This window comes from Pundamilia nyererei, unplaced genomic scaffold (genome assembly GCF_000239375.1).
Source record: "Pundamilia nyererei isolate P.nyererei 1_Seehausen unplaced genomic scaffold, PunNye1.0 scaffold00005, whole genome shotgun sequence".
NCBI lineage: Eukaryota > Metazoa > Chordata > Actinopteri > Cichliformes > Cichlidae > Pundamilia > Pundamilia nyererei.
Window position 1 is genome coordinate 161,876 of NW_005187406.1, and position 12,291 is coordinate 174,166.

Genomic DNA, 12,291 nt, shown 5'->3' on the forward strand with positions numbered 1-12,291 from the left:
TTTGTTGGAATATACTTGGTTGCCACAGTTTCAGTTTCACACAAAGCGTTTTATGGATATTGGTCATTTTTGTCAGTTTGGGTATTTAGGAGTGCTTCTTCACTTAAGTTTAGTTACACTTGAATAAAAAAGACCTGTAGATCCTTCTTACTGCCATATATTCAAAGTTAGTCTAAAACGGGAGTTTGTAGGCCACGTCTACTGCGGTATTTGAATATCCACAACTGCTACCGCCTGACTCCGGCCCTATCAGTAAGATGAAGTTCAGTAGGTTGTTAATGTGGCGAGGGGGCGGACACAGCGGGACTCTCCTCTGCTGTCCTGCGGTAACATTGTTGTGGAACGACGTCACAGCTCGAAAATGAAGGCGCAGAGGCAGCCATTACTGGAGCTTCTCTAATTATTTTATTCCAAATAAATACTCGCTGAAAACTCTCATGGCAAGAGCTACAAGTCAGGTGGTAAGTGTTACAACTTTGCCGTGAATACCAGCTCGAAGCCGGTGCTCAAAATGGTCAGTGTAGAGGCTTTGTGGGGATAAATAGTTACGTCGGGCCTTCATTTGAAGAGCAGTGCTAGCTGCAGGAGATCGCTTAGCCTTACGACTCACTAGCAGCTTGCTAGTTTGCTAATGTTGGCTATCGCAACACGCAGTGTTTGCCTTGTTAATTTGGATCGTCAAATCTCACACAGTATTCATGAGTCACACTTTCTCGACTTATTTGGGCCTTTTGAAACGCTTACCAGTACACGATAATAGTTACACGGGACACATGAGCGTTTTCCTCTACCAGTAACTATTGGCTATTGATAGCTTAACAGGTTCGCGCTTTCGATATCCCCGTTTGCTAGCAGGCTAGCATTAGCTTTATTGCGTTCTTCCATTGGTTAGCATATATTTTGAAGGAAAGCGTTGTGCTATTCGAGTGTCAACTTTCAAATCTTCATATAAACGGCAGGAAACTAACTTTGAACACGATTAAGTGACGTTTCTTGAAAATGCCACACGGTTTTGAAGTTGCTTGTGTTGCCTGATTTGCTAACGTTAGCTAATTGACTGTTGGCGTTAAGTTTGTAACTCACTGTCAGCGATGGCCGGCATTATTTGACAAGCCAGCAGGAGCTAACATTAGCTTGTTAGCAAGGTAAGTTCGCACAGGGCGGTTGTTTCACGACTTCCCAGAGTTAGGAAAACGTTATTCGGCGTTTTCCTCCAACCATTACATGCCTGACCAATAGCAGTGACTCAGTAGGTAGTTATATGGCTAGCTGAAATAGGCCGGAATAGGCAGCTAAAATAATGGCCACACCTTGGTTTTGAATGAGAAAAAGCTAGGCCAACTGAACTAATTAAACGTAAACTGAACTGCCAGATAAACTACACACTTATTGTTCGGGTAATTCAATGTGTTTCTATATAAATGACACCGGTACCGGGAATTTTTAGGAAGCACTATCTTTAAGTTTTAAACAGGCAGTTTGTGTGCCTCATCTGCCATGTCAGTTTGATTATGTACACATAGATGGTGTGAGTTCAGCGCAGTTTGTCTCAAGTATCACTGTCATATGAAAAATTAACTTTGACATAGTTTTTACAGCCTGAACACAGGTGGGTGGGACCACCAGGCTCAGAAGTGGCTCCTTAAGCAGTTCCTTCTTATCACTGTTAGACTTTGGTCTACAAGTGGTCTCACTTGTAGTAGTATGTTTAGGTTATTGTAATTTACAGAACTATAAGCAACAATAATTTTAAGCCAGCAGCCTGTAAAGTGCTTCGTGTAATATGTGAGTACATTGCTTTCTCTTCATGTGTCATATGTATACTTTGTGAAAGAGATTTAAGATTCAGGATTAATTATTATCATAACACAACGCAAGGTTGCACAACAAAATTCTACATGGAGTTCCTTCATGCTAATAAAGAACTGCATAGCAATGTAGATATAGCTATCATTAAAAAATAATTAATTAATTTAGTTAATTTTCATGATGGAGTGCAATGAGAAAGTTCAAAGATTTCAAAGCATATGAAAGAAAATTCTTCAAAGTGTTGTTTACACCAGTGGGAACTTTCAGGTGTCAGTAGAGTGAGAAGACTGTGGTTGTGGTGGGTAACTTCTTTTAGTTTCATCTATGTAAACATCTCAACTCACCTTTGTCACTGGTGCCGGTGATGTTCTAGGAAGCTCATGTTTTTCAGTAATTAAGTTTAGCTGCTTTTGTCGTGTGTTCTTTGGGCCATCTAATCTGTATTTTGACAACTAATAACCGCATCAATTACTAAATCCATCGCAGACTGATGGAAAAACCTGAAATTCCTCATTTAAGTGATAGTTTAGTGCTGAATAACAAAACACATTTTCTTTATGCATTCATTTTTATTGAAAACGCTATTGAAATGTTACATTGTTACTATTTTATCCTTATATTTTTGTCGTCACTGTTATGTTCAATCCAGTAATAGTTCAGACGGATATACAGTCCCTTAGCTTTCTCAAGTAAAGAGCCTTTCCACATGTGAATTGTTATTTACCTGTGTCACCCTGCTTAATAACAAATTCTTTATGGTCTCTCTTTTTCTTACAGTATGATGTTGTGCCCATTCAGCCCAGCGTTGTCATCTGTTCCTGCTCGCATCCATCAATGGTAAGAAACCACCCTGACTCCTGCTCGCCAATTGCAATCCCAGGCGCAAGCAGCAGCCACGGCCCCAGCATGGAGGGCGCAGCCTCACAGGCTTGTGCTGTAGGAGCATCTGCTAGCAGCCAGGCCCCACAGCTCTGCACACAGCCAGCCGTCCAGGCTTCTCAGCCACGCAAAAAGAGGCCAGAGGACTTTAAATTTGGCAAGATACTGGGAGAGGGCTCCTTCTCAACGGTATGTAACTTACATTCCACTTAGCTTTTGAAATGTGCCGAGGAAGATGTTGCTACATGCTAGCGTTATTTTGATTAATGTACTTGGATGAGTCATGCTGAGTTAATTTTAGGTGAAGTGACAAGTAAGCCCAAGGAAATATTATTATTTTCCCTCAACATCTGACTGGTTGGTTACATGCCATATCATCTCACTGTTGTTTCTTATTCTTAGGTTGTCCTGGCAAGAGAGCAGGCAACAGGGAAAGAATATGCAAGTAAGTAATAACGTATAATGAGTTAGACTAAAATGAAAAAGTTGCTGGGTTTACGTCTACTAATATTCTCTTTTCTCTCCTTTAGTTAAGATTTTAGAGAAACGCCATATTGTGAAGGAGAACAAAACCCAGTATGTGAAACGAGAGAGGGATTTGATGTCAAGTCTTGATCACCCGTTCTTTGTCAAACTCTACTTCACATTTCAAGATGATGAGAAGCTGTGTATCCTTTTAACAAATTCAGTCTATCAAGGCCAATTTCCTAACACGTGTTTTACTGTTTTGTTTAAGAAGTTTTCCTTAACCAGTCTGTCTTAGATTTTGGTCTTAGTTATGCTAAGAACGGCGAGCTCCTGAAATACATTCGCAAAATTGGTTCATTTGATGAGACCTGCACTAGATTCTACTCAGCTGAAATAGTTTGTTCTCTAGAATACCTACACAATAAGGGGATAATACACAGGTAAGACAACACCCTTTGTTTTGTCCTTTTTGCAAGTTTTGCTATAAAAATTTCACTTGCTGTTAAGCGTTTGTTTTTGCTCACAATTTTTATTGTTTTAATTTCAGAGATCTGAAACCAGAAAATATTCTTCTGAGTGAAGAGATGCACATTCAGATAACAGATTTTGGAACAGCAAAACAGTTACCATCAGACAGTAAACAAGGTATAATCACAGTGCTGATTTTCTTTATGCTCCTTGTGGCAAAGTATGACCAGCATAAATATAGTCTTAACTGACCTCAAGGGACTGAGCATAAGTTTCAGAAATCTGCTGTTATTAATATCACTGAGTGAATCCAATATATTGACAAAGTTCACTTGTTCATGCTACTAACAGAATTATAGCTAACTTGGGTAACTGCCCCTGCTTTTGCTTTGACTGTAGAAAGCAGTTGACGGTTACACATCAGCTTTGTTCTGTGGTTTGATTATGGCTGAAAGCAATGCAATCTTTGTAGCTGGTGAAGTAACTTGTAAGCTTGTCACCTATGTTAGATTACAATCTTTTTGCACAGTAGAAAAGCATTTAATACATGCTGCATAGAACATGTTTAAGAAAGGAGAACTTGTCTTTTTACCCTTTTGTTTGTTTGTTTGTTTGTTTGGGGGTTTTTTTTGGCAGCGAGAGCAAACTCGTTTGTTGGAACAGCGCAGTATGTGTCTCCAGAGCTACTAACAGAGAAATCAGCCTGCAAGAGGTAATGAGATTTTTATTAGGTTTTTCAGCTCAGGGTGGGCATCATTCCTGCAATTTTATAACTGTTTACTTTTTAATTTTTAGCTCTGACCTGTGGGCCTTGGGATGTATTATCTATCAGCTAGTGGCGGGTTTACCACCATTCAGAGCTGGGTAAGAACTACTGTGTTTACAAAACTCAATTTTTCTTAATTGTTTTTTTCAAGTGCAAAAAATCTGAACCAAACACACCAATGTTCACTAGTTACACTTTTTCTTTTCTCTTTAATTGCTGTAGAAATGAGTACCTGATATTCCAGAAAATAATAAAGCTGGAGTATGAATTCCCAGAGAAATTCTTCCCCAAAGCTAAGGATCTTGTTGAACGGCTTTTGGTATGTCATTGCATATCACAATAACACATTTCAACCTCCTTTGGTAATAATTTGGAAATAAGTTAATCAGTTACCTGTTTAGAAGTTGGCTATTTACATTTTATTTAAATTTCAGTCATTGGACCCAACCAAGCGGCTTGGCTGTGAAGAGATGGGAGGGTACGAACCACTGAAGCAGCACCCCTTCTTTGACACCATCTCCTGGAGTGACCTTCACCTACAGACACCTCCCAAGCTCACACCCTACCTGCCAGCAATGTCTGAAGATGATGAGGACTGCTATGGAAATGTAAGATATTTTACTTTACTATGGTAACAGTCTTGGTATGTTTTTTTTGTTTGTTTTGGTCTGTTGTTTGCTCATTCAAAGAGAGCATCAGGTTTGAGACCTTGTTGAAGCTTAGAGATTCATCCAAACTGTAAACAAGTCATAAATTATCAGCATAACATCAATGCACCTTTCATAACGAGACACTGTCTCTTTGACTCTCAGTACGATGACCTCCTGAGCCAGTTCAGCAACATGCAGGTGGCCCCGTCCAGCTCATCACACTCCCTGTCGCCACATGACTCGACGCCGCCGCAGAGGTCCAGCAGCAACATTGAGCAGTATATCCACGACCTGGACAACAACTCCTTTGAGCTGGACCTGCAGTTCACTGAAGAAGAGAAGCAGTTATTGCTGGATAAACAGACCACTGGAAACCCCTGGTAACCCCTTCCATCTCTCCATCCCTGTTAAAATGTCTGTGTCATGTGCTGTTCTTTGTTGGATGTATATCAAAACCAATTTTGAATCAATGTCTTTCTTGTATCCTGGAAATATTTTTCACTGCACTGGAAACCGTAAGAGATTTTTGGTGAATGATTTAGAAATGTGGATTAACAATTAGTTATGTTACTTTGTTTTTAAAAAATTGTGTAGTTACCATTTGCGTTTTTGTGTATCAACACAGGCACCAGTTTGTGGAGAATAACCTAATCCTGAAAATGGGCCCAGTGGATAAACGAAAGGTATGTGTGAATTCTACAGCATATATTTGAATCCTTAATATTACTTTATTGCATTGTTTCAGTATTTAAAAAAAAGACATCTTTTAGTACTTTACACTATTCTGCCAGCTAGACTCTGTGGAGTTTTCCAGTTTGAGTTGGCTACAGATCAGTGAAGTCACTTCCCTTTGCTTTTCACTGCTGTCAAATGGGAAGTAAAGGGGAATTCCCTGTTGTACTGTGCAAAAGTGTCACTGGCCTCGTAGCCCCCTCTGTTGGTGAAGCAATGAGATGTTTGCATTCCTTTGCAGGGTCTGTTCGCCCGACGGAGACAGCTGCTTCTCACTGAAGGACCACACCTGTACTACGTGGATCCTGTCAACAGGGTCCTGAAGGGGGAGATTCCTTGGTCCTTAGAGTTACGCCCCGAGGCCAAGAACTTCAAAACCTTCTTTGTTCACACGGTACACAATTATTGATTTGTGATGCCTTTTTGACAGATCTTAATATTTTCCTTCAGTTTTATATAAAATAAATTTAAAAAATATGTAAATGTTTTTCCTATGATGTTTGCAGCCTAACCGGACATACTATTTGATGGACCCCAGCGGGAATGCAGACAGATGGTGTAAGAAGATCCAGGAAGTGTGGAGAAAGATCTATCAAAGGCACCAAAACCCTGGCCTATAGGAGCACAGGTTCACCCTGTGCCCACTCCTCTTTAGCTCTGAGGCCAATCACTGAGCAGAGTAACACCCTCTTTAGTGCCCTTCATCACCGCAATGTAAACAAACTCTTAGAGACGCTGGCATCTAGACCTTGTTTGTTTTCCTGAGTAGAACCATGGGAAAAATACAACTTTGGATTTAGGGTTGCTTTGCTTGTTCTTTGTGCTCTCTGTGAGGCTTCTATTGCATTTTTCCATGTATGGATGATAAGACTTCCACCATGCACATCTGCTTTTTGTACATTCTGCGGGGGTGGGCAAGGGGGGGAGGAGGACAAGCTTTGTCTTGTAGAGTGACAAGTTGGGTACCGCTGCGACTATCTCAAACGCAAGGACTGGTTTCCTGCTTCGATGATGACACAAAATCTTGCTTTTGTGGACCAGCGCCTCTCATGATATCTTTATTAAACCATATCCTAATCCTACATTGTATGTGCAAGCTGTAGTCAAGCCCCACTTTTAGTGCATATACTCTATAGATACTGTAAAATGGTTCAGTCTCACACGTTTACCAAACTCAGATCCTCTCTATTTTTGTCAGAACCCAAATATTTCCCTCGGTATTTGAGTTGTTTTTTTTTAGTCTCTCGGTACTTTGCTTATTGCAGTTAAGGTCTCTATATAATAATGCAGAGTGCCGGTCTGCAGTGAGACGTGGGTCTGAACCAGTCTCTGTATAAGTATGAGCCTTCCATAGCCGAGGATGTTTTGCTAACAGGGGGGTGGGTAAACATGCCACTAGCTTGTACTTCCTAATCATAACTTGCTTATCTTTCCTGCATGGCCAGTTTTTGTAGCTCAGCCTTGTCCGCTTCTCTCCTAGGGCACTGGAGATAAAGTTTATTCAAGTAAAGGTGGGTATTTTTGACTGCATTGGAAACCATAGAGACTATTGTTGAATGATTTGGTTGTTCTGTACCATTCACTGGCTATTTCTTTTGTGGTGTGAGTTCTTAATTTTTTTATTTTTCTTTGGTTTTTTTATTTGGTGGAATAGTTCACTCATCTTCAGTATGCCCTATTCAAAACAAAATCTTATGTGCTGACCACCCCATGCTGAACAAAAAACCACCATCATCAACAGAGATGCATACACATACTATCATTTTCAGAAGCAATCACAGTAAAGCTGTTGTCCCTGGACAATATGGCAAAACTGCCTCATTGGGCTCATTGGCCTATTTTTAATTTTTTTTTTAATTTTTTTTTTTTCATTCTGATGTTTGGCCCAATAGAAATTAAACCGATTGATTTAACTTGTGCTCTTGTTTTAGAAATATGTATTATCATAATGCTTTTAATTTTTTTGTCATAGTACCTTACGGTCTTTCCAAAGGTCCTCTTCCTTCAGCTGAGTCTGTATGTGCAGTGTGTGACTGGGGACCCTCTGGCCCAGGGCCAGATGTGGTTGGATGTCAGTCAAAGAATATCTATCTCATCCAAATAACCGATGAAATTGCTGTATCTGTCTATAAAGTTGAGGAAGCACGAGAAGTGTTTTCCCTTCTAGTTAGAAAAATTGTTTGAATCAAGTCGATGGCAGTCGGTTACATTGTATGTAGAAGCTCTACCTGGCTTGTAACTGACTAGAACTGTGATGTACAGATGATGTATTATTAAAATCTGAAGCAAGTAATGCAATGATATTAGGATACAGTTTTTGTATTTTTATTCTTGTATAAGGTTATTTGATGGCTATTGTTTAGCCTATAGTTCATTCTGTGTTATTTAAATTCTAATATATGAATCATATTTGGATTGAAGTCATGTTCAGGGGCCATGTTGTGTATGTATTGAGATGTAAAGCCTTTGAATGTGAATAATTATTGTAAACTATAATATTTTACAGCTTTTTTCTTACTATATCATACATTTTCTATTTGCTCAGTGATTTAATCATATTCTGATAATTTAATGAATCTGTTCATTCTCTCTGATTATTTGTGCGCTAGGTCAGTAGATGTTGAATGATGAATTTTCCACTTAATGCTTGGTAGTCCAGTAATTAAAGCATGTAGGGATTTAGGCATACCAATAAAGCCATGTGTCCTGTCTTCTGTCAACAGCCTGGGTCATGACAGTCAAGAAACCGCATCATTCAGTGGCAATGGCATCTCACATTTTGCAGCATGTAAATAAAGTACCGGCTCATTATCACTGTTTTTGTGTCCTGAAAATTACTTTAACGCGCTTTAGTGCTAACTTGACAAGCTTGTGTAAATACTTTAAGTATTCAGTGACAACCATAGGAGTACACGAAATCTAAGATTTATTTTTTCCACCTCAGTTCCAAAGATGTGCATTTTCACTCACAATGATATTTACAGGCTCTCCGTATCAAGAGATTTTGTTCTCCATGCTGACGCGTCAGAGATCAAGCCGGGGAGGGCCTCTTTTCTCTGGAATAATTTATGCAAGTGTCTGTTAGTGCTGGTGGAGTAGGTTAGTAGGAGTGGCTGAACTGAGGAGCTGGCAGTTTGCTTTGCATGAATCGCGGACTCGAAGTTTGTGGCTGCACCTCCGATATTTCCTGTGAGCCGCACAGACAGAGCCGTGCCGAGCCGAGGGCGGAGGAGGCGAGGAGAGGAATGGCAGAGAACAGCTCCGAGACAAGCGGCTCCGTTCACCGGAGATGTTTGGGCCATTCTTCGGCGGAGCGAAACGTTTCAGCTGGGGTCGGGGCTTCAAAATGGATTCGACTAAATGTCGGGGGAACCTATTTTTTAACTACGAGACAGACGCTGTGTCGAGACCCAAAATCATTTCTGTACAGACTGAGCCAAGCTGACCCCGAGCTCGACTCTGACAAGGTAAATGCTAAGCTAGCCGAGCTAGCACTCTAGTTAAGAGCAGTTTCCAAACTTTTAGTTATTTTCTACTGAATATGCTTATATTTACTAGCGTCATTAGGATGATTAATTACAGCATATATCATCTTGTTTATTCGGATCTGCGGCATTGTGAAAATCAGTGTTTATCTAGGTACTTGGTGTTAACTCAAATTTTTGTGGCTCGCTAGCATTAGCCAGCTAAGCTAGCTAGATTCCGACAGTCAACCCATGACATACGATCTTGCTGCTAGCTTGCGTGTATCTCTTTGTTGTGTCATTTAGCACAATAAGTTATCAGATAAAGCGGTTACACCGCTATGCTGTTGAAGGTGTGGGACACTGCAGTGGGTTTTTTCTTTTTTAAATATATAGGCTTCGCAGTGAATCTAATAAGTCGCCACAGTAGTTGGAAACTTTTCCCCATATGAGGCCGTTGCATTGCGCTGCACTCAGCGAGGTGTCAGATGTCAAACAGTAACAGTTTACAGCAAGCTTCTTATTTCCTAGTCAGTTTTCAGTACTGAAAACAAATGCTTTTATTGTGGTTGTATATAAATTAGTGTAACTACAGGAGTAAGTTTTAAGTTTGATTGGCTGTAGTCTAATGTTCATATAATATTCGAAATTTATTTTAATGATATATTGACGTGCTTTGAATGTCCCATTTCTGTCTGTGTCCCATTTCTAGCCTTTCAGTGATTGTAAAACTACTGTTGTATTTTTTTCTTTTCTTTTTCCTCTCCGTCTCTTGAGGTTTATCTGCTTCACAGCTTTGTTTGCTCTGCAGTAGTCTGCTTCTGTACACTTGGTGAAGCTCCCCTAATTAGTACATAAGTCATTGTCAGGTGGGGTGCAGTGCTGCTGACAACTGGGATGAAGTCACTTATCTCCCTGAATGACCCCAGTGCTCCAGAAGGCGGCTGTTGGTCCATCTGCCCACTTATAACAGTAGTGCATGTGTGTTTAAAGGCTCCCCAGCACTGTCAACCACAATGTATTACTGTCCACATACATAGTGTATTGTGCTCTATTTTACAGCTCCATTGTTCACTGTTTTCATCCACTGGAACACTTTTAGCTTTGCCCCTGCCCCCCTTTATGCTAAGCTGAGACAATCGCTCATCTCGTATTTTCATGCAAATATCTTAATCTCTGAATAATCAGCTTGCTTTTTTGGTCTCTATCCTTCATGAGCAACAAATCAGTCTGTCTCAAGCCCTTGTCTTAAGTGTGTATCGCACTCTTGAGCCATCTCTGGACCTCACTCCTTGCAGACTATCTAGTTTAAGGTAACTCCCACTGCAGGGCAGATTATACCTAGGTATTACTTCACTTGGCACCGCCAACTAATTTACAAGTGACCCAGAAAAGGGGTGTGTGGCTATATCTATATATATAGATATAGATAGAGATATATATATATATATATAGATAGATATATATATATATATATATATATATATATATATATATATACATATATATATATATATATATATATATATAGATAGATAGATATAGCTCGGCAAAGCGACAGAGCAGTGAAGAGCTCTGTTTTTGGACGAATGCAGTGTTGTTTCTCCCAGCCAAGGAAATGAGTGGTTCAGTTCTCAGTCACGCAGGCTGACGTGCTTCAGCAGGACTCTTGAGGAGAACTGCATTATTCATGTTGTTGACTGTAGCTTGTTTTGCACAGCGGGGTGGACCAGGGAGAAAGTGAAGGAAGTACTGTCATGTGTACAGCCACAACAGCTGACAATCACGCATTTCTAAATCTTGGTTTATGTAATTTTAGTCCTAGCTGTCATGCTGGAGTGATGTAGATATTAGGTTGTTTGATTTGCTGCTCAGTCATGAGCGGGCATGTAAAAATTGTCCAGTCAACAAGCTGAGTGATGCACTTTAGTGGGCAACTGTCTCACTGGTAAACTTCTTTTAATCTGCTCTGAACCTCTTGAGTAAGGGCCCAGCTTTGAGTACCACATCAATTTTTCAAGCCACCCATCACAAAGGATTCTTGTTCTTTCAGTGTCTTATTCTTTTCATATTCATATCCATTTGCAGCCTTAAGAAATTCTCCCTGCAGCATGTGAGAGAGAAAAATATGGCTGGATTCAGGTTGTGTGTCATGCCTGAGCACACTGTGGGAGACGATGTAAATATTTAACGGCGAGATATCGTCTGCTCCCGCACTGTCTTCTTGCAGTAAGTGCTCAGCAGGAAGCTGCAGAGTGCTATTGACAATTTCAGGTGTGACTCCAGTCGGATTTCATCGCCTTCACTGAAGTAATGCACGTAATCCGGGAGCTCGCCATTACTTTTTGCATTGTACTGCAGAGGGTTTAAAGATTCTGTAACAAAATCGGTCAGCATGGTCAGTTTTTCACTTCTTCTTCAGTTATGATGCACCTTTCATGGTTGTCTATTCGGGAGGGGGGGAAAAAGTCCACGTCGCAGTGATTTCCTAGTTTTCCTAGCGTGCCCTGGACCAGCAAAGCTTTTAGTGGCCTAAAAGGAGCTTTTCATTTAATGCCAGAAGCACTCCTCAGTCATAAGTTGGTTCTGCCTTTCAGATTTGAAGATGGTAAAAAGGTGTGAAATTTCTCCTATGCTTAGCAAAGGGTTATTACTCGTGTTTAGATTATCAGCATCAAATAATGTGAAATATGAGATGGTTTCGCATAATATAGCCGTGATGCGAAGCCTGTATTATTTAAAAGACGAAGGCCTATTTGACTATGCCATTACTGCTTGTACTCCAGAGGGATTCCTGACTCTTACTTTACAAGGATCAGACTTCCACTTGGCTAAGTAGCTATGGTCATGTGACTTGGGTATCTGCTGCAACATATTTGAGCTCTGTTTCTGCCAGGCGTTTGTACTCTAATTCAGGCAGAGATGTCTTTACATTCCCTCAGAATTGCCTGACCACCTGCGCTGCTTCTACCTGTCCAACATGTATTCTTGGAATCTGTGACAGCCCATAGAACAGTATAGTAAAATTTATCCACTCATTATTTGGAAAAAAAAA

At 40.3% G+C, this 12,291-nt stretch overlaps 2 protein-coding genes across 4 annotated transcripts in view; both read left to right on the forward strand.

The window, feature by feature from the left end:
- The first annotated feature begins 245 nt into the window (after positions 1-245).
- Positions 246-8,587, forward strand: pdpk1b (3-phosphoinositide dependent protein kinase 1b). 3 transcript variants are annotated; one of them, XR_311423.2, is made up of 15 exons: positions 246-461; positions 2,587-2,877; positions 3,091-3,133; positions 3,219-3,356; positions 3,452-3,596; positions 3,704-3,801; positions 4,261-4,336; positions 4,420-4,488; positions 4,613-4,709; positions 4,825-4,998; positions 5,203-5,420; positions 5,666-5,723; positions 6,014-6,166; positions 6,279-7,283; positions 8,496-8,587. XR_311423.2 is itself a non-coding variant. In XM_005721575.2 (14 exons), exons 1-14 carry the CDS (start codon positions 438-440, stop codon positions 6,390-6,392), a joined length of 1,698 nt encoding a protein of 565 aa, XP_005721632.1. In that variant the 5' UTR covers positions 246-437; the 3' UTR covers positions 6,393-8,587. The 3 variants fall into 3 exon arrangements, 2 of the variants coding, with proteins under 2 accessions (XP_005721632.1, XP_005721633.1); XM_005721575.2 differs by having other exon boundaries at positions 6,279-8,587; XM_005721576.1 differs by lacking the exon at positions 246-461 and adding an exon at positions 882-1,145 and having other exon boundaries at positions 6,279-8,587.
- Positions 8,588-8,867: 280 nt separating this feature from the next.
- Positions 8,868-12,291, forward strand: part of kctd5b (potassium channel tetramerization domain containing 5b) — a 16,622-nt gene continuing 13,198 nt past the window's right edge. Inside the window, exon 1 of the mRNA XM_005721578.1 lies at positions 8,868-9,239. Within this exon, the coding sequence (XP_005721635.1) occupies positions 8,916-9,239 (324 nt within the window). The 5' untranslated portion in view covers positions 8,868-8,915. The remainder of the gene's footprint in view (positions 9,240-12,291) is intronic.

Bases quoted from the DNA above. Each gene is read 5' to 3' on its own strand.
- pdpk1b (XM_005721575.2), top strand. From the start codon at position 438: ATGGCAAGAGCTACAAGTCAGGTG. The intron at 4,337-4,419 runs GTAATGAGATTT...TTTAATTTTTAG, and splicing joins GAGAAATCAGCCTGCAAGAG to CTCTGACCTGTGGGCCTTGG. The intron at 6,167-6,278 runs GTACACAATTAT...TGATGTTTGCAG, and splicing joins AAACCTTCTTTGTTCACACG to CCTAACCGGACATACTATTT.